We start from the raw sequence: 27,714 nt of genomic DNA on the forward strand, positions 1-27,714 counted from the left end.
ATCCTAATATCAGTCACACTAGCTGGAAGTTAGCTTCACTGCATCCATCAGCTTAGTCCCAGGGCATTCATTACTTCCTCAAGTCTGAACATTCCTCGCTCCTGTCGCTGGCAATGTCATTCGGCCAAGGACTGGAGCATCTACTTGGTCCAGAGATTGTACAAAGTAGTCGCCACAAACCACAACCTCAGTGAAGTCTGAGAATTTCAGAACTTTCAGCTCAACTACTGCCTGGCTTACTTTCTCAATGTACGAGATTCAAGAACCATCTTGGCCAAACATGACGTCCAGCAGCCACATCTGCACCTGGAACACCTCAGGATCTTTCAAGTCTTCAGGAACTTTCACCCACATGGGATGTAATTTCATTCCAGGGGCTTCCCCATCTTAAGTTTCCTGAGACCATACTCCAGACAAGCAAGGGCTAGGCCACTCTGTAGGCGCTTGATCTAGCTGGTTACCTTCTCTGCAGCCTTCCCAGACAGTCAGAAACTCCTCTCCTTCAGAACAGGTGGAGCCAGCTGTTTCTGAGCTTACAAATGGCTCCCACATGCATCGGTCCTTTTCTTGCACACCAGAGTCCTGCGAGTTTGGGGGTGGAGAGACGTGACTCCAGGATGCGGCTGACTCTTCCCTCTTCCCTCTAAGAACAACCTCAGAGGCTGGGATTCCAAGTTTCTTGGTTGCTAGGATCACACATTCCAAAGAAGGAGCTGTTTTCCCTCATCCAGAAAAGGACAGACCCAGGGCTTCACTTAGCAGGGAATCCATGAAGCTTCCGGCAAATCAGGAGATATTCCTGCATTACTCAGCAAAACCTTTTACTCCTCCATGCTTACAGGTATCAGTCTTAATTTTATCTCCCACAATGTAATTTGTTTATGTGCCTCCAACCTGAGTCTGGCCTAGAGGGACTACTGTGAGCACACAAGAACCAAAAAATCCACTCTCAGCCCCACAATTCCAGATATTACCTACTAGCAGCAATCTCATTTTAAGCAGGTAAGAACTGCACCCACAAGTACCTACATTACCACACATCATAGCCTCCTCTCCAAGTCAACATTCAGGCTGCTGGGTATTGTCAAGACCAGGAGTGGAGAAACAAGATCACCCTCACCCCAGGCCTCAGAGGCAAAGTAGTTAAACTCCAGGCATGCTGAGCCAGAGGGTCCAGAGTTATCTGAGGCACCTAGGGCTTGCTGCTGGGTGCCAACGTGGGTCTTCCAGAAAATCGCAACTGGATAGGGTCAGTTACACCCTCAGTGTGACCCCAAGATTCACGAGAGTCAATGGCTGGGCCTCCCACCCAGTAGCTTTTAATCCCGACCCTACCCAGGAACCACTCAGGGTGGCTCTGCCTTGTCCCAGGTGCCCCTAGATCAGAGCCCCAAATAAGAAAACATTCGACTCCTAAGGACACATACATCAGAAAGAAAGGCAGTCCTGACAATACTCATTCCACTCCTCACCAGGTTCTCATAAAAAGGCTGCTACAAAAAGCTGGCATCAGCTGTGTGGCAAGGGAGTCCCTATGGGGCCCTGGGTCCGGGATTCTATGGGAGGTGGGGAGATCAAGGAAGTAAGTATCCCACCCCACCCCCACCCCAGTGAAGACACTGTGGCCCAGATTCCCCCCAATTAATATTGCTTCTTTCCCTCGGCCCTCTACACTTGGGCTATTGGTTCCTCTCTGCAGTGATTCTGGTTTTCCTGGTGTAGAGCTATTGAGCCTGTGCCTCTGTCCTGGCTGAGAAGCAGGTCAGAGCCCAGGGTTAACTAGGCACCTACAGCTAGAAACACATAAACAAGTACCAGAGCCGATCTTCTGTCTTTTCGCCTGGCCTTTTTGGCCAAGAGTTCTCCACTTAATTGTTCTAACAGAACTGTTAAAACTTAATCAATGTCACTCCCTCTCTTTCTGCTGCCATCTTGGTTCCATGTTCATCGCACAAAATGCCCAGTGAAGCCAGAGAAGCCATCCCTGTTACAGGACAGGAACTGTCACAGCCCCAGGCTACGACCGGGTCTGGAACAGAATCTGAAAGTGACACATCAATACCAGAGCTGGAGGAATGGAATTCCACACAAGCAACCACACAACAAGCTCAACTGGCAGCAGCAGATCAAACTGATGAAGAAATCAGTCAGTAAAACAAAACAGAGTCGAGTGAAAAGAAGGAACAGAAGGTTATATCCAAAGTGGATCTTCGACAGGTACAGGAGTTACTAGAATCAATATCCAGAAATCTAAAAATATTATTGTCATCACACAGCCAGATGTCTACAAGAGCCCACCTTCAGATACCTACATAGTTTTGGAGGAAGCCAAGATGGAGGCTTTATCTCAACAAGCATAACCAGAAGAGCTGAGAAATTCAAAGTATAAGGTGAAGTTGTCTTGAACATTCAAGAAAACACATAGATTCCAACCACAGAAGAGGAGAGTTAAGAGGAAGAGGTTGATGAAACAGGTGTGGAAATTAAGTACATAGAATTGGTCATGTCACAAGCAAATGTGTAGAGAGCAAAGACAGTGTGAGCCCTGAAGAACAACAGTAACGATATTGTAAATGCTATTATGGAATTAACAATGTAACCATCTGAAAATGAGGACTGTTTTTGGTGTTTCAAAAGAGTAACCTGCAGCTTGGTTTGAAATCTGTAGTGTTTCTATTATCAATAAAGTCATGGCTTCTTGGTGGATGAAAAAAGGAAAAAAAAACTCAATTGCCATGTTCAGTTTTCTTCTATCTCCAGGTGCACTTTCAGCACATTCGGGACTTGCTTGAATGCCAGGACCTCAGTGACCTGAAAGCTGGTGTCACGACATCTGTCTGCTATAACCTGGAGGATGGACTCCACCCACTTCCTGTGCCATAGACAGTGAAAGATAGTGAGTTCAGTATCCCCCAGTGGGTTCTGCCATTTTTACATACAGTAGCAGCACTTTCATGTCCAGAAGGACTTTTTTCACCTTGAAGATCTGAGGGAGGATCATACCTGGACCGGTGGGGTGATACAAGGAGTTCGGAGGCAGACTGGCCCAAAAGATGGACTCCAGCATCAACACTTCAACATGCATCACCAGTGTACCCCACAAGTGAGCTGACTGCAGCCACCACCCATTCTTATGGAGTTTCTTCCACGGTGGGAGCCCCAAAGGCCAAGCCACCACCATTTTCAAGTCCACCTCCATCTTGACTTGCTCTGCCTTGGCTTCAGCATGGCCAGGCAATGCACAGAGAAAGGGTGTATTCTTTTTGCTAGAACTGACATCTTAACAAAAGTCTTCAATCCATAAGCACAAAATATGCTTCCATTTATTTAGATCTATTTTCATTTCGTTTAGCAAAGTTCTATAGTTTTCCACACAAAGTCCTTTACATCCTTGGTTAAATTTATTCCAAAACAACTGATTTCTTTAGATGCTAAATTTACTAATTTTACTTTAAAAAATGGAATTTTACTCTTTATTTCCTCTTCAAATCACTCAATAATAAACAGAAACATTACTTATTTTTGCATGTTTATCTTGTACCCCACCACTTTGCTATTTTTGTTTATTAGTTCTAAAAGGTCTGCTATGGATTGTTACATATTTTCTGTATATGGGATCATGTCATCTGCAAAGAGAGAGAGATTTACTTTTCCCTTTCCAATTTGGATGCCTTTTATTTCCTTTTCTTGCCTAACTACTCTGGACAGAACTTCCAGTATAATGTTGAATAACAGTGGTGACAGAGGGCATCCTTGTCTTTTTCCAGATATTAAAGGAAAAGCTTCCAGTCTTTCACCACTATGTATGATGTTAGCAGTGGGTTTTTCATATATGTGCTTATGCTGAGGAAATTTTTGTATTACTAGTTTTCTAAGTGTTTTTAATTAAAAAAAAAAAAGGATGTAGTATTATTACTGTAAAACAGTACTTGTATCAGCCATTTTTTCCTTTGGTTTTTATATGCCATATTGCTTTTCTCTCTTTTTCTTTATCATAGCCTACTTATCTATACAGTTGATGTTTTATGGTGTATCTGATTGATCACTTTCTCATTTCTATTTCCGTATATTTTAAAAATACTTTCTTTGTCATTATTCTAGAGTTGTACGATATAATCTACACCTCTAACCAACTAATTTGAAAAGATATTAAAATCCCTTCAAAACATACACATTCTCTGTTCCCCGATCCCTTCATTTTCCCTGCTTATGTTTTTTATCCCACTTACCTCTTCATTTTGCATGTACATTATCAGGTAATGTGACTGTTTCTTATTCTATTATATTTTAACTCCTATAGGAAGTAAAGGTTAGAGTTACATAGTAAGGATACACTACTACTGGTTTTACCTTTACCCATTCAATTACATTTACTGAAGATCTTTGTTTCTTCACACTACTCAAAGTCATTTTCTCTTCTTTTTTAACCAGGACTCCCTTTGGGGATTCTTGTCAGGCAAGTCTTTCGGTGATGAACTCTCTCAGTTTTATCTGAGAATGTTTTAAACTCTCCCTTATTTTTGAAAGACAGTTCTGCTGGATAAAGAATTTTTGGCTGGAAGGTTTTCTCTATCAGTACCTTAAATGTATCATACCACTGCCTTCTCACCACCTTGTTTTCTGATGAAAAAATCAATACTTAGTCTTATTGAGGGTCCTTTTCCTCAATAAGGATAAATTTCTTTTCTCTTACTGCTTTCAGAATTCTTTCCTATCTTTAGCATTTGACATTCTGGTTAATATGTGTCCTGGGGCGGGCCGCGGTGGCTCAGCGGGCAAAGTGCTTGCCTGCCATGCCGGAGGACCTCGGTTCGATTCCCGGCCCCAGCCCATGTAAAAAACAAACAAACAAACAAAATACAATAAAAACAAGAAAATGTTTAAAGATGTTTCCCTTTCTTCCTTCCTTCCTTCCTTCTCTCTGTCTTTCCTTCCCTTCCTCCCTCTTTAAAAAAAAAAAAAAAAAAAAAAAAAAAAAAAAAAAAATATGTGTCCTGGAAGAGGTCTATCAGCATTTATTCTGTTTGGAGTATGCTGTACTTTTTGGACATGAATATTTATGTCTTTCATAAGAGTTCAGAAACTGGGGGCCATTATTTCCTCAAACATTCTTTCTGCCCATTTTCTCTTCTTTTCTTCTGCTGGGGTTCCCATGATGCATATCTTGGTTTGCTTCATGCTGTCCCTCAAGTTCCTCAGACACTACAGTTTTTTCTCTTCTTTTCTCTACCTGTTCTGAGACTGTATGATTTTGATGTTCCCATCTTCTAGTTTGCCCACTCTTTGTTCAAATCTGTTGCTGTATGCCTGTAGTGTATTTTATCTTCATTATTGTATTTTCTTTCCTATAATTTATGCTTTTTAAACTTTCTAACTCTTTTTGTTCACACAATATTCTTTACATCCTTAACTCTGTACTACCATTAATTTATTTCTATCCATATTTCCCTTCATCTCCTTGAATTGATTTAGGAGATTTGTTTGAACTTTTTGATTAGTTGTTTCAAGGTGAGTGTCTCTTCTAAAGTTTTCATTTGTTCCACTGACTGAGCCATATCTTCCTGTTTCCTGGTATGGCTTGCAATTTTTTGCTGATGTCTAGGCATCTGATTATTTTGATGTGCTAACTCCAAAAGCCACTTCCTCCTCTTGTCTAGAGTTTTACTGTAGACAGACTATGTTGTAAGGTTCTTCTTTACACTTGATCCAACCTACACTGGAGTAGTCTGTATTTAAATGTTCAGATTTTCTCAAGTCTTCTGCACCTGATTTTTGCCCTGGATATACAGCACAACTTTCAAGACCGTCCTTTTATGTGACATTGTTTTAACTCCAGAGAAAATGTCCTTTCCTGTTCCTTCTCCACGAATTTTCATCTGTTCTGTTTTTGTGTACAATATTCTCTCCAGCTCCTATGATTTGTTTACCTTTACTTCTTCACTCAGTGCCTCCTTTTTCTTATACTTTCTGGGTCTGGGACCTGTCCTGCCTTACACCAGGTTCAATTTCCCACCTCGCCTTTTTTTACATGAGTCTTTTCTGCCTCTCATTACTTCTCCATTAGGGTACTCCATCCCAGGAAGCCAGACTGGGTCAATCAAGAATCATCTAATTTTTAACAGGGCTGAGTGTGTACACGCTTGCCAACAGTTCTACCATGGGCTTTTATTTTGGGGGGACCTTTCTGAATGCATATGACAGCCACTTGTGTTCTGCCCCAATTCTCTATGGACTGAGGTTCCTGTGCCTGCACATGCATAGGGTGTGAACTCACTATGAGTGGCTGTATGGTCTGCATCCACAGCAGGAGATGCCCAGGATGTGCCTCTGCTGCCTTATGTATGACTCATAAGCTGTGCAGGACAAAGTGTAGTGGAGGGATCTAGACTGGTGGGTCCAGTACTAATCTCCTACTCCTTGGGGTGTTTTTTTTTTCTTTCTCTTCAACTCAATATTTGTGGGGTCCTTTCCCAGTATCTATCATCCTCCAAAGTTCCAATCAAGTGGAATTTGTCCTTTCATTAGCTGTTTCTAATGCTCCATGTCAATGACGTCATTTTCAGTGAAAATTTTAACACTTGTCCCTACCACGATATGCCATTATCATTTGAATATCAAACTTCTAATAATCTCTGCCCTTCATTCATCATAATCTTTGACTCCCACAGTTGTACCTGCAATCAATTATTCCACTACTTCCAAAATTTCAGTTAGAAGCATCCCATTAACTGACCCTCAACACACTTAACATCAATATACTTAACATCATGTTCTCCTCTACAACAATTCTTTTACTCTTTGGACTGCTCATTCATCCTATCCACTTTCAATATAAACCACTCCTCCACTTCCTTCCTTTCCAGCTTAAATTCCATGATTATCATCATAATGATAATCATTTACAAATTTCAACTCTCTTGCCCCTTTTTCCTCTATCAAAATCTCCTGAAACAAGTTCATTCCTTGGTTTAATTCAACTCTGCATCTGTGTAAGGTTTAAAAATATCTTCAGAAAAACATGCAAACATGTAGACTGATCTCACACCAATTCTATGACCATAGGCTTCAAGAGCTCAGCACTTCAACAATATTAGATTTCCTAGTTAATTCAGTCATTCCACTATTCCCACAACTCTTACTTCTCTTCAAAATTTTTATATAGCCTTTCTCACTTCACTTTCAGCTTGTGACATTATTTCAGTGAGAAAATAGTCAGAAAAGTGTCATCTTCCCATTATCAAATATACCAACCTTTTCCATCTGTCCCCATATACTCTGCCTTTTACATGATGAACTGTCCTCATTTCTAAGACTAACCCTTGTACAATGTACTAGATCACGATCACACACCCTAAATCTTGCCTACTCAAGGTCTGTGATCCTGTATTTAGCACCCACCTTCCTACAGAAAAAAGACCTTCCTTAACCCCACATTCACTTCCCCACCATGTCTTATCGTCTTCTCCTTCCTCACTTTCCATTCTCTCTTGAATTCATTCCACTCTGGCTTCTGATCTCACCATTCAACTGTAACTATTTATACCAAGGCAACTAATAAAATAACAAACCTCCATGTTGCCAAAACCGTGCTTTCAAGTCTTAGTTCTCACCCAGTTCAGTTCAGACCATCAATAGTATTTAACACAGTTTATCATTCCACCTTAACACATTTTCATTATTGCACTTCCAGGAAGTTCTAAAGTCTTTGCATTTTCCTTCAACCTAATTGGATATTTCCTCTCAGTCTTTTTTTATGAACCTTCCTCTCCCTTCTATCAGTGGAGTTCCCCAGAGCTCTATCCTTGGTTTTCCCCTCTCCAGCTATTACTAGGTGGCTTCAAGTAATCCCAAAGTTTTAAATGTGCTCTACCTAATGATGTTCTCCCATATCTCTTTCCTGAACTTTAGCCTCATTTATGAGGCTACCTCAATATATTCACTTTGATATCTAAGATAGCTCAAAATTAACATCAAAATCTGACATCTTGATATCCTTCCTAATTCTGCTTCCCCCATAGCTTTCCTCATCTCAGTAAATAGTAACCCCATTCTTCTATTTGCACAAGCAAAAAAGCCTATAAGTCATTCTAGACTTCTCCCTCTCTCGCACCCCAATCCACCAGTAATATCCTATATCTAACTACTTCTCGCTGCTCTCAAGGTTACCTAGTCCATGCCACCGGTATCTCTTCCCTCCAACAGTCTCCTAAACTAGTCTCCATCTTCCATTCCTGCCCAGCCCAGATTCTTATCTATATAACCAATAAGAATAATTCTTTTAAAAGGTGAGTAAATTTTTTAACTTCCTAAAACCTTCCAACACACTTTCCAATGCACTTCATCCAAACTTTTAATTATAGCCTGCCTCTGACTTGATCACCTTACTCTGTTCCTGAATACAAGCATTCCTTCTCAAATGTGCCAAACATACTCCATCAGGAGCTTTGTAAATACTGTTCCCTTGGTCTAAAATGACCTATTCCAGATTTTTTGTGCTGCTCCCTCCCTCACTTTATTAATGTATGTGCTCTTAAAGTAATGGCCTCCTGCAATTACCTTTTATAAAATCAATATCCTGCTCTATCCTCCTATCTACCACCACCTCCTGCTATCTCCTTATTTATCTCTCTATGCATTTAGCTACTTTATTTTTCTACACCACCTCCCATGGCCTCCTTTATCACCCATCACTGCAAGACATTCTAGAGCTACATAGGTTATCTTTCCCCACTAGAATGCAAGATACTTTAGAGCAGGGACTCTGTTTTTGGCTTTTGTTTTTCCACAGCTGTATCCCCTTACCTAGAATATTGTATATGGTAGAGCCTCAATTAATAACTCTTTAATTAACTGATTTAATATTTCTATTGTCCTTCTGGAGAACAGAAGTATAAATCAAACATAAAAGTATCATTTTATATGATGGTTTCTTATGAGCTCCCAATGAACACAATTTAAACAAAAATAAATACTTACTATGCTCTGATTTTACCACCCACCAATCAGATGGACGCCTGGAAATTCTTCGACTTCTAGTAACAGTCAAAGTCACTTCATCAAGTACAAGTTTCTTACTGGGCCCATTTGAAAAACGTCTGTTTTTGGATTCTTTCTTATTTTTTTTCTGAGAAACGCTGGTGCTACTTTTCTTCTTTTCTAAAATACAATAAAATAAGGACCATAAAAATAATTCATAATCTTCTGAACTAAGGAATTTTCACAAGACCACAACAGATTTTAAAAATCAAAATCAAAAACATTACCAAATGTAGGAACTTAAATTTATACTGTGGGCTTTATTTCTTCTCTATTTTTTTTTTGTTTGCTTGTTTTTTGCATGGGCAGGCACTGGGAATCGAACCCAGGTCTCCGGCATGGCAGGCGAGAATTCTGCCTGCTAAGCCACCGTGGCCTGCCCTATTTCATCTCAATTTTTTTAAAAAGCATATATTCTCAGTAAGACCTCTAATTTTCTGTCATTAAAATGCAACTTTTCACACTGCTTGGCAATTACTTCTAAGGCAAAAATAAGCACCATCTAGACAGGAAAAATAAAATATATAGCTCCATCTTACTTACCAATGTCCCAGGTAAAAATAGGTAATTACTGTTACGTTTTGAAATGACCAGTGATTTTCCTTAATCTAATTTTGGAAGCTTTAAAGTAAATTTTCAATAAGATATTTTCTATATGGAGAAAAGATGGTTTCTGTGAAGAGAAATCAATAAAGAGAAAATAGAAGCAGAAGAAAACATGGATACAGCAAGCAATAAATAAACTAAAGAGTTTAGAAACAACAGTAATTTCATTTTACTATGAAGATAGACAAGTAAGAAAAAAACTCTGAAAGAAGGGACAGATAAATTGTACTTCTGCATTTGTGACTGACAACGAGGAAGAAGAGGAAAACAGGGTTTTATTTGTATATAAGCTATTATAATACAAATATTGCAGCTGAGAAGGAACAAGACCATGAAAATGGGTTTAACAGAATTTCTTTTTCTTAGAAATGAGTTTAAAACATCAGATGTTAGTAGACTAAATGACTATTGATCAAATGAATCAAGAAACAAGCACTTACTAAGCACCTGAGCCAAAAGAATAATCTTCAGGTCAAATGAAGAAATCAAAATCCTATCAAGTAGGAAACATTCATAAAGTAAATAAACTGTACAGGGAGAGATATGTAATTCCTACAGCACAGGCATTATATATAATCACATAACTAAGTATTAAATTTAAAGAACAAAAAAAAATAAGTTCAAGAAAGGAAAACATGACAGGGGTTGTAATCATGGATTGGAAATACAGGATGAGAGCTTTCACTAAGAAGGTAAATTTAGAGAAATAACTCATACAGAGGATGTATAAAGAAAAGGAATAGTTTCCCCAAAGTGTGAATGTAAAAGAGGAACAAAGGGCAAACTATTAACTTCAGAGGATGTGGGAAGAAGTCACTAAAATTTATAAGTGATAAAAGGAAAAATAATAAAGAAGATACAAAAGGAAGACGAACAATGAAATAGGGAGATGGAACAAATTATAGCAAAAATAAACTAGTGCTTCATTAGGCTAGAATGCAAACTGATGAATCTTAGTTTTCTTTGCTATCTATAATATATAACATCATGTTTGGCACATGGGCACTCAATACAGTGAAGTAATGAATTCTAAATGAAGCCAGTATTTCATCAGGTAACGAAATCAGAAATAGTGCTACCTAACATTCTTCCCCCTAAATGACTGTGCACATTAGCTTTTTCTAAGTTGATTCATGGGCAGGGTAGCACTATTACTATAATTGATGATGATGATGTATTCCAATGATCTACACAGATGATAATGCTAGGCTAAACTTTGGGGAATTGTTTTAGGGATAAGACAGATAAGGTTCCTGCTCTCATGGAGCTTTGATCTAGACTCAAGAGGAGCAGACAGAAAGCAAGTAATTATAAGTTTGATAAAATAAAAATGGAAGTACTGGATGCTAGTGGAGCACATACAAGAACAAGGGGGGTGAGGGTGACAAGGAGAGATAATCAAGGAAAGTGATATTTAAACTGAGACCAGAGCTTACAGGGGACAGGGGACAGTTAGGAAAAATGTTTTGAGTACAGAGAACAGCAGGTTAAAACATCCATAGGTGAGAGGGAAAGTGGTCTGTTCATGAAGCTGAAAAATCCATTATAGAGCAACCCAGAATTCATAAAATTTAGAATTTTATGAATTCTAAAAAGATGTCAGAGAGTTATATGCATAAACCATACTTATACATATGGCTAAGGGAATAGGGTGTCAGGAAGGATGTAGAAAATTAACAGATTTGAAAGCTACTTAGGAAGCTTTTTTTTTATGTGGGTTGATAAAGAGAAATTAAAGATGACTCGGGTTTCCTTCTTTAACTACTAATCATATTACAGCTGATTTACGAAGATAAGGAAAATAAGACGAGGAGCAAATTATAGGGGAATTTAGTTTTTAGCACATTTGAGAAGCCCATGTGAGACATCAAAAGTGGAAAAACCAAGTGGCTCCACCCTAGTCATCTGTTTACGCATTACAAATTTCTCAAGTGCCTTTTGAATTAAAGAAAAATTATCTTTAGACTAAAATGTCTTTGGAATTAAGTATCTTCATATTATTAGTCTTTGAAAACAGGTATGGTAGACAGAATGGCCCCCCAAAATATGTGTATGCCCTAATCTCCAGAACCTATGAAGATGTTATCTTAAATGGCAATAGATTTGCAGATATAACTAAAGGGGGAAATTATTTGGATTATCTGGGTTAGCTCAATCTAATCACAAAAATCCTTAAAAGTTATTATCATAAAGAATGGGACAAAGAAGAGACACGAGAAATCCTAAATATGAGAAGACTGAAATTGCTGATGGAAGGAAGAGGGCATAAGTCAAAGAAAGTGAGTGGCCCTAAAAGCTGGGAAACTCAAGGAAACAGATTCTGTCCTAGAACCACTAGAAAGGAATACAGCCCTGCCAACACCCTGATTTTAGCCTAGTGAGACTCATATCAGACTTCTGATCTATAGAACTGTAAGAAATAAATGTGTATTGTTTTAAGCTATGAAATTTGTGGTAATTAGTCATGGCAGCAATAGAAAACCAATACAATACAAGTGGTATGGAAATTAATTTGAACATTATATTCACAACCAACTTAGATTCAGATGAATTTAATATACATGAAAATTAATGTGTAAAATATAGTAAGAACTCAACAAATGTTTAAGATTTAAAACTGTAGAGCGTATCCTTCAAGCATTCTTCATATAATGCTTTTTCCTAAGAAATTAAGGATAAATCAAAATTTTGTACCTTCAAATTTTGTGAATTCACATTCATTTAAGAGAATAGTAAGAAAAGAACCTTCCTGTAACTATCCCTCTAGTTTACTCAGATTCTTTATGTTGTGTTTTCTTAAATGGCCAATTGCTGATTAGAAACTTAAAGAACAATTACAATAAAAAGCATATGGGGACATGGCAGACTTTACAAATCAGGTCCACCATAGCAGAAAGCTTTCCAATGGTTTTGTCCCTCTATTTTAAGCAGAATTTTTGTTTTATCTATAATAAACTGCATTTCATTTTTTTAAAAAACTAACAAATATTTTGCTTTAGTGAAACTCTTGTCCCTCCATTCAGCATATTGTAGTAAAATATTAGTCATCTAAAACTTCCAGGCACATATACAATTCTGGGAATTTTCTGATTAGCTATTTTTTTCTGTAAGAATAACTTTTATATTATTAAAAAAGCTGTACCAAGAATATAAATTTGCCTTTTCTTCATGATTTAGTATCATCATTACAAACCCCAAACATCATTCAATGATGACATAAGCAGGGCCGCTACTAGGTTTACCTTGGACAATCCCAGTTTATACCTACTGCCTTGACATCCTCCCACTCTCCCAAAAGTATCCCCATTTAGATGATAAATATATGGTCACACAAAACATAAAGGTTTATTGGCACATCTTTCAGATGATTCTTCACTGTGCTTCCATTATCATCCATTGCATGTATGTATAGTTATCCCTTGGTTCAAATAACTGACCAGAATGATCTTTTTAACAGCAGAAACTGTCTTAGTAATCTTTGTAATTGCGGTGCTCAACATAATGTCTGTAATTTAATAATTGGAAATGGTTTAACATAGAGTATGAATTTTTGTCTCCATAAGAATTAACTGCATACTATCCTGTTTTTCCTAATTTATATTTTAATAAATCTATAGAATTTATGACTGTCTTATTTGCATTCTGAAAAACAACTTGATACTAGCTTTCCTTTTCATTTTTCCTACATATGCTATCATCTTAGAAACTGTACAAAAATCAAGTAAGTTGGAGGGTGGCTCACTGGTATAATGCTTGACTTCCAAGCAAGAGACCCAGATTCGAGCCCTGGACCATAAACCAAAATTTTTTTATTTTAGATAGATAGATAGATAAAATTAAATTAATAAAATAATCAAGTAAGTTGGAATTGAATTATATGAGAAATAAAGAGACAGTAGAAGTCTGTACGCTTTTGAGGTTCTTTGTAGACTCAAGTTTACTTTGTCTACTTCCCAAATTAAATAGGTGTATTACAAAAGATGAAGTGGTAGAATGATGTTTATAGTTACATTTAATATAAATACATACCCGTAGGTAACTTCTGTTTTTTGGAAACATGATCATTCCTCATTTCTTCACATTCTTCCATATCTGTGTCTGAATTTCTCTGAAATGTGTCTTGGGCTATATGTGACATACTTATATTTTTATCTTTAGATTGTTCCATATCAAGCTGTTCTTCATCTGCATTAGCCCTAAATTTTCTTCTTCGTTTTTGTTTTACCGTCCTTTTGTTTCCAGACAATTTTTCTGCATTATCAGAATACGACATATATTCTGTAGATCTACAATTATTCTCCGTCTCATCTCTTGAAACACAATTTCTAACCACTTTTTTTTGTTCAGAGGGCTCAGATTTCTGTATTGACTGAGCTTTATGTGAATGTTTGTTACTTGTTAAAGTCGCAGATGTTACATTCTGATGTTTATCTTTCAACTTCTTTCCTTCAAGAACTACAGTGCTCTCAACACAGGATCTTGTACATTGTCCAGTCTTCCTTGGTATGCTAATCCAAGATCGACCTGCAAAACTTCTATCTGACTCATCAATTATAAATTCATCCTCTAACAATTTCACATCGTTTGGAGAAGACGAATGAGGTGGAGTAGTTGCTATATGCCTAACAATACAACTAAAACAAAATATCACAATAAGCAATAAGAACTTTAAAAATGAAGGCTTTACATTTGCTTAGTGAATGAAAATAAAACAATCTACACGGGATATAAAATCTACATATATTTTAAAGGGCAGTTCAAATGTCTCCTCAATTTTCCCCTACTCTTAAAAACTTTTCCCTCCTTTGAATGTATGTTTATCTAATAAACCCAGTTTATAATACTACCGGGATCATAGAATATTATAGCTGGAAGAAAGCCTAGACATCAACTAATCTGATGCTCTTAACTGCTTATATTAAAATATTGAAGGAGATGTAAAATTATAACTCAGATATACTGACTCCCAGACCAAAATGCATGACACCATGTTTATATTAAATTATATGCCATGTATAGTTGTCTCTTGCGGCCTGAATTTCCTTACATCCAAAACAACAGTGGCCAATATTATTTATGAAAAACCTCCAGTTCTAATATTCTTAGAGAATATTACTGAATTATAAGAGATCAGGGATAATTTCTTCTGATCTTTTAACAGCCCATAGGATTTCACGCATAGCAGTACCAAATAAATATTTGTTAAATGAAAGGAATATAAAAATTATTAATGTCACTAAACTACATAATGTAAAAATTAAGTTTAAATATTTCACACATTTTCATAGATGCTTTAACGTAATATTTTTAAAATTGTAACGTAATCAAAATACAGAAATTTATAGATTGTATCAGAAAGGTTACATAAAGACAAAAAGAATATGAACACAGAAAAGGGAAAAAAAATTATAAGATAATTCTTATTACAAGGAGTACAATGGCACATAATCCATTATAATGAGGTCAAATATTTCCCCATTTTGACCTTCTCCCTCCATATCCGTAGCTCAAAATTTATTTTACTAAAAGATAGAAAGCCTAAGTCATGAATATTATCATCAGTTTTGCCAAACCCAGTGTTGTAAAAGGTTAACATAGTTAAAAAAGAATTAAGCTACAATCTTATGGTTTATAATCTAACATCAACAGTAAGTCTCAAATATTAATAAAACCATGTACATGTTAAGTACAAATAAAGCGATCCATGCATTTAGTGAGGTGGTAAAGTAAACTAGTATATTGTATTAAAAAGCACCTCTTCCAATTGGTTGGAAAAAAGCTCTCTAGAGAAAGAAAGAAATTATTCAAAACATGATAGTCTCATTTTGCATCTTCCTATTTTTTATGGCAAAAGCCTTAAGCAAAATACATATTGAAGTGATATATACAAAATGAAAAACTTAGTAAACATATCCAAACTGTAACACTAGCATATGCACTTCTGCTTCCTGCCTCTTTCACTTGGGCAGGATGCTTAGTTATTTTCACCATAAACAGATGCAAATCTAAAATGGAAGAACTGGGTTAGTAAGTCTGATTTTTTTCTTTTTATCAAGACATACAAAAATATTATGAAATAAATACTCACTCTCTATACCTGATAAATATTATAATGTGAAACAGCACATATACTACGAAATACACTGTCTTCTAATGGTAGAATTTTATAAGTTTATATAATTAGAAAACCTTATTATGAAAATAACAAAGTCAATATAAGCTAAAAGAAAGCCACAACGAATGAATGTTTAAATAGAAATATTTATATTTCAACATTCATAAAATAGCCAAATTGTTATAAATAGGTAATCTACATTATTGTATATTATCTGTAATACCTGTTAGTCTCTGTACATAAGTGATGCTACAAATTTAAAAGCAAAGCCTTTTCAAACTCAAACCAACAAGTACTCTCCAAATCTGCTCCTATCCTAACCAGTTATTTAAACTGGTTAAGGAAATATCTTTGATACTATCAGAGTTCAAAATAAAAAAAGATGATCTCAGGGTAGGTGAAAAAAGTCAAGAAAGGCTTTAAAAACAGATAAGATTTGACCATAAAGAACTTTAAGAAAGACAATCTTGTTATATACAAAACAATGAAGCAAGAAAACAGGGAATATTATGTAGTTACATATGGCTGCAACAAGAAGACATAAAATTAATTTTACTTACCTGTTTATCAGAAACTACATTAAAAAAATTACTTTTTGGATGTGCACTAACTCATAAGTGTAAGGTATTTGTTTCTGACTTGGGGACAACATCTATACATAGAGTAAAGAAGAAATACATGTGTATAATTGAAAAATCAATTACAGGAACAGGGACTGAGTAAAAGACTGATTTCAATCATTCATTTTTACATAAACTTGCTAACACATTCACGAGTACTAACACCAGAGAAAATGCCAAAGAAATTAAAAACTCCTGGAAAGGAGGTATTATGTCTTAATCTACTGAGGAAAACATATCTAAAATAGTTAAACTAATAATACAAAAGGCAGGAAACAATTTAAAAAACTGAAGAAGGGCTTGATAAAACCTGGAAACCTAGTAAGGTCCTTAAAAGAAAATGGAACTTGACAAATGACAAGGGAAAAGGGCAATGAGCAGGCAAGTGAGCACGTATGACCAAATCAGCAGAAACAGTGGAACAGGGAGGGTGAAGGCCCTAAATACAACTGACAAATATGAAGTATATGCTATAAGCCAGTGCTTCTTAACCCAACTGCCACTGAATCTAGTTAATTCCAGTGTGTAGCCACAGTCGAGAATCGTTGTATGGGCATTGTAGAACACTGGGGACTGAGTTTCTTAAGTAGGCAAGAACATGTTAATTTTGTTTTAGGGCTCTCCTTTTATTAGCACAATCAGGAGAAATAGAAAAACATATTTAAAACCTATATTAGTGAAATATAGGCACTGTGACATAATTATATCTCTAAATAATACCTTCATGCCATATAACCAAACTAGAAAGTTTTGAAAAGCAGAAGCAATGAGAGCCGAATAAACTTATATTTCTTTCTCACCTAATCTTGGATCTATTAAAAGCTGACTTTCAGGGTGATCTACAAGAAACTACATTCTACTTACTGGCCAGGCAATATTTCACCACTAATTTATCTGTATTATTTGTGTTAAAAGATTAACTTCTACATTAAATAGCATTAGGAACATCCTTAGACATTGCTCATAGAATTTTAAAGAAATCAAAGGATGATTTCTTAACTCACCTGGATTCACCTTTTCTTTTTACAGTTTCTAAAAACATTGTTGAAAAACTCTTTTTAGCTTGTGGTTGAATTTCACATTCTGTATCTTGTGTTCTTTCCTGAGATGTTTCTGATGATTTCCTTGTTTGTCGTCCTTCTGACACTTTATCCTTAATTTCTGATACTTTATCTACTATTTCTACTTTTTTCAAAATATCTTTATCTTCAAAGTTTAACCTAAAGGCAAAATGAGGGCAAGCTGAATGCTATCAAAAAATATGCTGAATTCTAGGTCATCCTGAACCCCTAACAGTGACAATACTATTCATTTACAAAATTTTGCACCAGGCTTTATGTAAATTCTATAAATGTTGATTTATAAACTCTTACACAAAATACGCAAAGAAAAATGCCCAGAAAAAAAAAACAACTTTCGTTCCTATCAATAGAAAAAAATAGGAGAAAAGAATGATTAAATTATATTCCATGGAAATGTGCAGCTTAGAGCACTGGTTCTGAAACATTTAATGTGATTCAAAACACCTGGGAAATCTGATTAAAATGCAGTTTCTGATTCAGCAGATTCAGGGTAGGGATGAAATTCTACATTTCTAAAAAGCTCCTAGAGGATGCCATTGCTCTTAATCCTGAGCCACAGCACACACTTTGAATAGTAAACTCTTAGAATATACTTAAGTCCTTGGCTCCAAGGCTCTAGAAAAAAATTACACTCATTGCAGCAAGGTTCTCAAACATAAGTCTCTTGAAGATCATCTTCATTTCCTGAAGGCCAAAGGAAAAGCCTCAAAAACTCAATCTGGTTTGACCACCATTCATCCCGATTATAATTTATGCTTTGCAACCCTAGAATTGACCTGAGATAAACCCACCTTTGCAATTACAAATAATACAGAGGAAGTATAAATCATTTGTCTTAAGAAGTTACAGTAAGCTTATTATGAGAAAGAAAACACATTTTTCCATAGATTATAGAAAATTTTATCCACAACTTCTCTGACATACACTGTAAGACCTGACTAAATATGAACTAAATATGATATATACTGAATGTTTAAAATGATCTTTTCATAGCAACTTAATATTCTTTAATCCTTACTATAAAACTACATAAAAGACTAAAACCCACTTTTAAATATATAAAGTAGAATTAATATTGTTTAAATATATGATTACCTTTTTTTGGTCTTAAGAGATACTTCCATACTTGAAGGAAGCAGATTTACTGACTTTTCACAAGTGTAAGACCCTCTTTTTTGGGTAACAGATGGCATAGCACTTTGTGAGAAAGACGTTTTTGCATCCAAGGTAACAGAAGGTGAGCCCACAGATAAGTAAAATTCTCCATCAGCTTCCCTGTGGTGAACATTTAGCTCTTCACTTGACACATTTTTCAAGTCAGGTGTATTTTTAGAACCAACATCAGTTGCCAGAATTTTTTCATGAACTTCATGGGCCTGCTCTAGAAGAAAATTATATGAAGATACTTGTCAATTAAAAAATATTATTAAACTCCAACATGTTTTTTTAAATTCAGGAGTAATTTAATTAGAAACAGCTTTCACAAGACTCACAGGTCATTAAATTAAGAATCAAAGATCTACAATTAAAAATATGTAATTACTTTAAAAAGTTCCATTTGTGAAATTAAAGAATTGAGGCATGTATTTAGTTCATGCTACCTCCAGTTTCAAAATCCTCAAGCACAGAATATTCACAAGTTTACCAATAAGTAGTCTTGAGATAAATCTATGCACAGGTAAAATAATGAAGTAACCCAAAGAAATTATGAGATTCTTTCTTTAGGCTAAGAGTTGGTAAGCCAGAGCACTCAGATAAGCACATATTTACACACATATATACATAGAAAAAGATATAGGTTGATTGATACATACAAATACTTTTTACGTCTAAACCTTCAATTATCAAACAATATACTGCTGGGTAGTATTCAACTGATTCCTGTTCTTAAAAAGCAAAGATTAAAAACTTAAAAATGAAACCAAAAAGGGCTTCTGGTTCTGGAACAAGACAGCACAGACTCACTTTTCCCTTTCTCTTCTCTAAATATAACTAAACACTCAGGAAATTTGCCCATCAGATAATAATAATACGGCTCTAAAAGGTGAATGGAAGATGATGGACTGGTTAGGGACTTCAAGACTTAAGGAATGACTATGTGGTAAGTTCTGTGGGTTTTCTTTTTATTCATCTACCTCTGGACTGAGTATCAGCAGGCCTGCAACTAAAAACAGGCATGGCAGTGGAGGAACAGAGAAACAAAAGTCTACACTCCGGCCAAAGGATGTGTGGAGAAGGGGAAATCCACCAGAGACTGAGTGGGGAGCCATACCCTTACTGCACAACTTGCTAGACACTCAACTCCTGACCTGCAATGTTAGAACACTGAAGACATGAGCTGTGGCAGCCCCAGCTCCAAAATCCCTACAGGCAGGTACACCAAAAGAAAAAAGGCCTGGACCAAAGCCCTTTAAAAAGAGGATGTGTGTGTGTCCCCAGGCCAACCAAATCCCCACTCCACAATGAGGGAAGGTAGTTGATCCAATTAATAGGCAGCTGCAGAGTAGAGAAGGTTCTGACCTTCTCAGATCCTGCCTCACAGCCCAAGACAACATTTTGATCTACTTTCTGTATTGACACATTATGCTATCTTAGCCCTCAAATGGCCAGAGCACCAGCTGACAGTCTGATCCACCACAGGGAGCATCAAAGAGCCCTACATCAACCTGTGCTTTATCCAGTGGCATAAAGAGACCCAGGCCCAGCAGCTTCAACCCCAAACTCTACATACAGTTTGGCCAAGGACATCAGGAAGTTCAAGGAAGCACTCTACCCCTCCAGATGCCACCAGAAGGAACGGAGCTGAAACCTCAACACCAGAAAATGAAGCAGACCAGAATACTGATCCAATACTCTGGAAAGTATCTATATTGGAAATGAAATCCAGAAGAGTAAGCCAGAATACATACATCAAACAAAAACAGGGCAACTACCTGCCATGATAGAAGATTTAAACAGGATCAAAAGTCTCTGAACATAACAAAAAGGTCCACAATAAAATCTAAATGATGCAGCATACTAAAAACCAGAAAAACCACAATTTTGGAAAATTTAATCCATAGATACCAATACCAACATGAATCAGATACTGGAATTTTTTTACAAGAATTTTAAAATTACTTTTTTTTTGGCATGGGCAGGCACCAGGAATCAAACCTGGGTCTCCAGCATGGCAGGCAAGAATTCTGCCACTGAGCCACCATAGCACCACCCACAAATTATCTTTTAACAAAAGAAAAAATAAAAATGTGCAAAGAGTAGAAATCATAAAAAGAACCGATTTTTGGATTTTAGCCATTCTTACAGGTGTGTAGAGGTACTGCTCACTGCTGTTTAAATTTTAAATTCCCAAATGACAACTAATGTTGAGCATGCTTTCATAAGTTTATTTGCCATCTGTACACACGCTTTGGTAAGGAATATGGTCAGATCTGTTGTCCACTTTGGCATTCAAACTCAGTGGCAATAATGGAAACAGACACGAAAATAATAATGAGATCACTTAATATACATCAATTGGCAATAAAATACAGCAGTAAAATAGAAATCTACCAGATAAAAGTTATTCTCATACATTGTTAATGTGAGAGAAATTCATTAATAGCTTCTTCTCAAAGCACTTGTGCACACACACACACATCCCCTCTACATGTTTTGTTATAAGTACCAGTAAAGGTACAGGATTCAAAACAGAAGAAATTATTAGCTTTCTCTGTTTTCTTTTTAAACATGGACAGGCACCGGGAATCGAACCCAGGTCTTCAGCATGGCAGATGAGAACTCTGCCACTGAGCCACTGCTGCCCACCCAGCTTTTTCTTTTAAATCTCTGAATCTATTACCTCAAATGGAATACTTGTGAAAAATACAAATAATGAGAATTTTTTTAAAGTAGCAGCACATATAACTAACTAAAGGAAATGAAACAAAAGAGTGAGAAAAAGGAACCTGGAGAGGAAACTGAAAACAACTTCATCCAACTCACAGTTCTGCCCAGCTGACCCTGACCTCATTACTCAAACCAACACATGCACCACCTTTACCATTTCTAAACTTTTTACGATCTCTAAGCAAATAACATCCATGGAAACGCCACCAACCTGATATGTTAGCAGCTTCATTTGGTTCTACAGGGAATGGCAGATAAACTTCTTTTTTCCTTGAAGAAACCGGAACTGACTTTGGAAGTGATTTCTGGCACTGAACAGGAGAGATACAACATTCACTCTATTTTATTAAATTACCAATTTTGATTAAACAAATTTGCTTATTGTTTGTTTTTGGGTGCATGAGCCAGGAACTGAATCCATGTCTCCCATATGGCAGGTGAGCATTCTAGCACAAATGAATTTTTAATGTAAAAAAACAAGTTTTTAAAAATAAACCTGCTGGGAGAGTTGTAAACTTAAATGACTACTTTGAAAAACAATATATTAGCTAGTAAAGTTTAAATTATATATAACACAATCACAGAAACAATGCAGCAAAATACTCTCTACTGACAAGAGATTGGATAAATAAATTATGCCATGGTTATATAACAGAATATTATATATACAACAGTGGAAATGAATAAACTAATAGTAACATCATAAATGGTTATGTTAACCAAAAAAAAAAAAAAAAAGATGCAGAAGTAAAGAATAATCCCATTTACATAAAATTCAAAATAGACACGACAACATGTAAAATAGCACAATTTTCTGAGAATTACTCTATATAGGAAAGAGCTAATACCACAGGCCAGATCATTTGAAGGGCCTGCTTGCAGGGATAGCTTTTGGTTTGCATCTGGGAACTTGACTTTCAGAATGTTCCTTCCATTATCAACTGATAAGGCTGCACATACTGTGCCAGTCTGTTTATTTATATAGGCAATGCCATTTATGATAAATACCCACTTACCTTCTGGAAGTCTGGAATTTTGGTGGGCAGAGGGCACCTACATGATCTGGCCCAATAAAAGAGGCCTAAGTTTCAAATGGGCTTCCCTGGGCAATAGCACTGTATGTATGTTATTGCATTTCACTGCTGGAAGCAATCAGTGTAATTTGTGTGTCTCTTGGAAGACAGCAGAGAGCACAGGAAGCCTGCATATGGATGTTTCCAGACTCTACCTGATGTGTTTTTCCCCTTAATGATTCAGTTGCCTATACTATGTGACTATAGTAAATCTCAGCCATGAGTACAACTATATGTTGAGTCCCATAAGTCCTTCCAGTAAAATATCAAACATGTGGATGGTAGTGGGACATATGACACAAGCGGTGTCAAAAATGTTGATACAAATATTATCACACACTCATAGGTGATAAAACTATAAACTAAAGGATAGGAGTGATACACATGAAATTCAAGAGAGTGGTTAACTCTGCACAAGAGGAAGACAGAGAATAGAATCAGAAGGGTATTAGATCAGATAGATGCTTCAAAAGGTATTAGATCAGATAGATGCTTATTATCAGGAATAATAATTATTATTATTAGAATTACTATCCATGAGTGATGGGTAAATGAATGTTCACTTATTTTATTTTTAACACCTTACATGCAATATATATATTTTTTATGAAATGCTTCGAGCCATAAATTTTTAAAATCTAGAAATAGGAAATCTCATTCACATACTACAAGTGGGAAAGAAAACCAGTAAACCATTCTGTAGAAAAATGTGACAGTATTTAATAATTTCACGTCAAATGTGCTTATCCTAGAGAATTACAACTTACAAAATGCACAAGGAGGCATGAACAAGAATGTTTATCACTGTTATTAGCAGAGCTGAAACAGGCTAGCAATGGAGAAAGCCTGGAATCAGACAGGTTTATACTGTAGCAACCCATAAAGGTTCAGTAAATGTAAGTACAAAACATCTCTAAAAGGGAGGTGAGGGGGAGGCTATACAGAAGTGGTCTACAAGCACATGAATTGTTAAAAATGCATACAGGAAATAATGTGACCCACAGAGCCTCTCTCTTTCCTACCCATGAGGATCAGATATTTACTCTTGAGTTTCAGGATCACAAAGACTCCCAAATCAGTGATATCAGACATAGTTAGAGGTAAGGGTAAACAGAGATATTAAGTAGAAGGTTTCAAACTATATCTTCCCTTCCCCAACCCACCATCCGCCCTTTCCAGTGGGCTTAGAATACTTAAAGTTAGAATCAACTTCTGGGCAAGAGAAAAGATTTCTCTGTCAGTAAAACTTGCCAGGTCAAGAGAAAAAAAAAAAAAACAAAAAACTATAGATACTGATACCTAGACATTACAAAATGAAATTTAACTATGCATTTAAAACGTACCAATCACATTCTTTTTAATTTTCACTCTTAAATGTGAGAAGATAGCCAAGGATCCCTGGACATTTGACAAAAGGCTATAGTTTGAAAGGCAACAAGCAAAGTAAACAAAAAGGATACACATAGGTAACAAAAACTTAAGAAGAAAACTGAATGAAAAGGATTAGAGAAACCTACATCAAGGAGTAATTTCAGATCACAAAAGACAGATGACAAGATAAAAAAGTTTCCAAAGAGGAAAAATCAGTCATCCTCAAAGGCTCGAGAATCAGAACATTCTCAGCAACACAATTTGAAGCTAGAAGAAAAGCTATGTCTTAAAAAATCTGAGGGAAAGTAATTTCCAACCTAGAGTTCTGCATCCACCCAAATTACCCATGATGAAGGAAAAACATAAGAAATTTCAAACATTTAAGATCTAAAACTTTCAAGAAGCTACAAAGGGATGAGCTCCACCAAAAACAGATAAAATAAAATGAAAATTTAAAAAAGATCAAGAAAAAGGAACACTTAGGATCCAAAAATTTAAGACACAATACAACACATGGATCCAGGAAGGATTTCTCAAGGAAAAAAAAATTTTTAAGGATGAATTCCTTGATGCATCTGCATAAAAACCTTTATACTTCTGTCAGAGAATTTGGGTATACAAAAAGTCAACAAATGTAAAAGCAAGACAATTCGAGAAAACTAAGAGCTATACATAAAAGAAAATCTAATGACTAGTATTTTGCAAGATTCAATTGTAGATATTAAAATGGTGTTAATAATGTAAAGACTAAAGACTGATCCCACCCACCAAAATACATGGTATGTACTAACAAAGGAAGTGTGTATGTTGTGGTGGCAAAGGGGAGGAAAATAACAAATAAAGCCTAAGCATCCAGGGTAGAAAGTGTCAATAGATACTAGCAAAGATTAAAAATCAGGAATATAATCATTACTCAGAAACATGAAAGTAAACTACCCACAAGAAACAGCTAAAGCTAATGGTTGGTGGTGATGGTCGCATCACCATACTATGAATGCAATTATGACACTGAATTATAAATATTCGAACGTAGTTAAAAGTAGAAATTTTATGTTGTTTACATGTTACTAGTATACAAATTTAAAAAAATGAAATAAAATCATAGGACTACACAACTGAAACAGAGAACCCTAATGCAAACCATGGACTATGGCTAATTGTACAATTATAAAAATATTCTTTCATCAATTGTAAAAACTGTGTATGAGAACTTTATTTTTTGCATAATTTTTCTGTGCACCTACAACATCTCTAATTGAAATAGTAAGTATATATAAAAACAGTAGAGAAGTGGAAACTGAAAGGGGATGAAAGTAGAGACTACTTACTGTCTACATAATATACCTTTTAGAACTTATTTCTACTTCCATGTAAATAAGGGCTTTGATCTTAAAAACTATTCTTTCAACAAATCAAAAGGAAAGAACGTAAAATATGTTTAAGAAGACAGGGGGCGGGCCATGGTGGCTCAGCAGGCAGAGTTCTCATCTGCCATGCCGGAGACCTGGGTTCGATTCCCAGTGCTTGCCCATTTCAAAAAAAAAAAGAGGAAGACAGGAAACAGCCAGACCCTTCACTGGAGCCACCAGCTTCAGAGCTTGCCCTACAGATTTTTTTGGACTCTTTCATTTCCACAGTTGCATAAGACAGCTTTATAAATCTCATATTTACAGATCTCTCCTGTTACGTTCTGTTTCTCTAGAGAACTAAGTCTAACACACATAGTTTCTGTGAAGTAATGACAAATTTCAAAACTTAATTACATAAATTTACATTCATTACTAAAAAAAAAAAAGACAAGGAACAAACAAAACGAAATAGTGAACAAGCACTGATTTTCAGAAAAGGCTAATGAGAGAGAAAAACCTCTGCAAGACTGATTTTTTTTTAAGTTACAAATAAGCAAAATATTGAATAAAAAGGAAAAGATAACTTGTGAAGAGGATCACAAAAGAAAATTAGTTATACACGAAATCGAAAGGAGAGAAAATACATGCTTCAAGAAAAACATAAAATACTAAAACTGGCAAAAGAAATGGAAAAAAAATTAGTAGATGAATAATCATAAAATAAATTTAAGTGTTAATCACAAATATCCCAAAATGTGTCAAACATACGTTTTACAAATGATTTAAACTTTCATAATAATATAATCCAGATAATTCTTGCATAATCAAGTTTTCACCAAAAAAGAGAAGAAGCCAATATTTTAAGAAGCTATATTGTGTTTCAATTAAAATCTGAGAAGTCTTGCCTTATTTTACTTAAAGGCATACAAAAATGCAATAACAAGACATAAAAATCTTAAGTTCTCTAAGAGAAACCTTACAAAATACATTTAGTCTTAGGTTAGGTTAACCAAGTTGATTTTAAAATGAAATGAAAAAATTTCTTATTTCTTATACAGAAGATTGTGGCCAAGCTTACTGCTTGTAAAGGTCATATCTAGAAAAAAAACTGACATTTTTAAAGTTTCTTTGTTGTTTCTAAGCATCCAACTCAAAGAGTTAAGGAGAGGAATATAACAATTAAAAAAAATGAAAACAAAAAGTGAAATAAAGAGAAAAATAATGAAACTAAATCAGAATATATGATAAAGAGGCTCAACAAAGTCAAACTTGGTTCTTCGAAAAGACAGAATGAAATTGATAAACCTGACAGGACTGATCAAATAACTAATGTCAGGAATGAAAAAGGGATTATCACAACAGATCCTGAATACATTAAAATTATTACAGAAAAATTATTATCAACAACTGTATCACAACAGATTGACAATTTAGATGAAATGAACATATCCCCAGGGGAAAAAAATTAGTAAAATTGTCCAAAAACAAATTAAAAATATGAACTATCTTTCAAAAAAATAAGTAGGAACTAAATCTTCATAGTCCATATTTATTTAGAAGGTTGTTGTAGAAATTCATCAAAATACACACTTAGGATCTGTGTATTTTAAGATGTTATATTTTATATGAAAAATAAGATGAATTCATATTTTAAAGCATTCCCAAACAGGAAATTCACTATAAATTTTATCAAATATTTAAGGAAGAAATAACATTAATCTGTAAAAAAAAATATGGCTTCAGAAAGGTAAAAAAGGAAGGACCATCCTGCAACTCAGTTAATGTGCTCAGCATAAACACATGCAGGATAACCCTGATTCTCAGTATTTATTTCCAAACATTTGTTTAAAGTTATGAATTTCCACCTAAACATTATCTAGTTAAATCATGCAAATTTTGGCAAGTTGCATTATCACTCAGTTTAAAAGTTTTATATTCACACTGTGATGTCCTCTTTGGACCAATGAGAAAACACCAAGCATGACAAAAAACAAAAATTTTATACTTAGTAAAGACAAAGAAAAATACTTGAAAGAAGCCAGCAAACACCTTCCTTACAGAGGAACAAGGACAAGAATGACAGCAGACTACTCATCACAAGCAATGCAGTAAGAGAGAGACTGGAGTGAAATACTTAAATCAGTGAAAGAGAAAAATCAAACAAACCAGTAACTAGAATTCTGTGTTTAGAAAAACTATCCCTAAAAAGTGAAAGAGAAATAGAGACTTTGTCAGGTAATAGAAAAACTAAGATACACGCCCTGAAAGAAACATTAAAAGAAATTCTTCAGAAAAAAAAGTAAATGATAAAGACCAGAAACTAGTTTCTACAAAAACAAAGGATATACTAAAAGAAGGTATAAATGAAGTAAAATAAAATCTTCTAAATTCCTTATGCATAATTGATCTAATAGTTAACCGCTTGTTCAAAATAAGATTAATGAGATATCAAAACACACACACACACAGAGAAAGGCAGGAGTAAAAAATAAGAAAAAAGAACAAACAAAAACCAAGAAATAAAATGTCAGACTTATGCCCTAACTTATCAATAATTCCATTAAGTGCAAACTG

At 35.4% G+C, this 27,714-nt stretch overlaps 1 protein-coding gene and 1 pseudogene across 1 annotated transcript in view; one reads left to right on the top strand and one right to left on the bottom strand.

Moving 5' to 3' along the window:
- Positions 1–27,714, bottom strand: part of CENPC (centromere protein C) — a 91,910-nt gene that overhangs the window by 42,460 nt on the left and 21,736 nt on the right. The window contains exons 5-9 of the mRNA XM_077137004.1: positions 21,559–21,658; positions 18,555–18,840; positions 17,382–17,597; positions 13,672–14,276; positions 8,977–9,156 (exon numbers count right to left, since the gene is read on the bottom strand). Coding sequence (XP_076993119.1) covers positions 8,977–9,156; positions 13,672–14,276; positions 17,382–17,597; positions 18,555–18,840; positions 21,559–21,658 — 1,387 coding nt within the window. The remainder of the gene's footprint in view (positions 1–8,976; positions 9,157–13,671; positions 14,277–17,381; positions 17,598–18,554; positions 18,841–21,558; positions 21,659–27,714) is intronic.
- On the top strand, positions 1,957–2,542 carry LOC143663293 (nascent polypeptide-associated complex subunit alpha pseudogene; annotated as a pseudogene).

This window comes from Tamandua tetradactyla, chromosome 19 (genome assembly GCF_023851605.1).
Source record: "Tamandua tetradactyla isolate mTamTet1 chromosome 19, mTamTet1.pri, whole genome shotgun sequence".
NCBI classification, from domain to species: domain Eukaryota; kingdom Metazoa; phylum Chordata; class Mammalia; order Pilosa; family Myrmecophagidae; genus Tamandua; species Tamandua tetradactyla.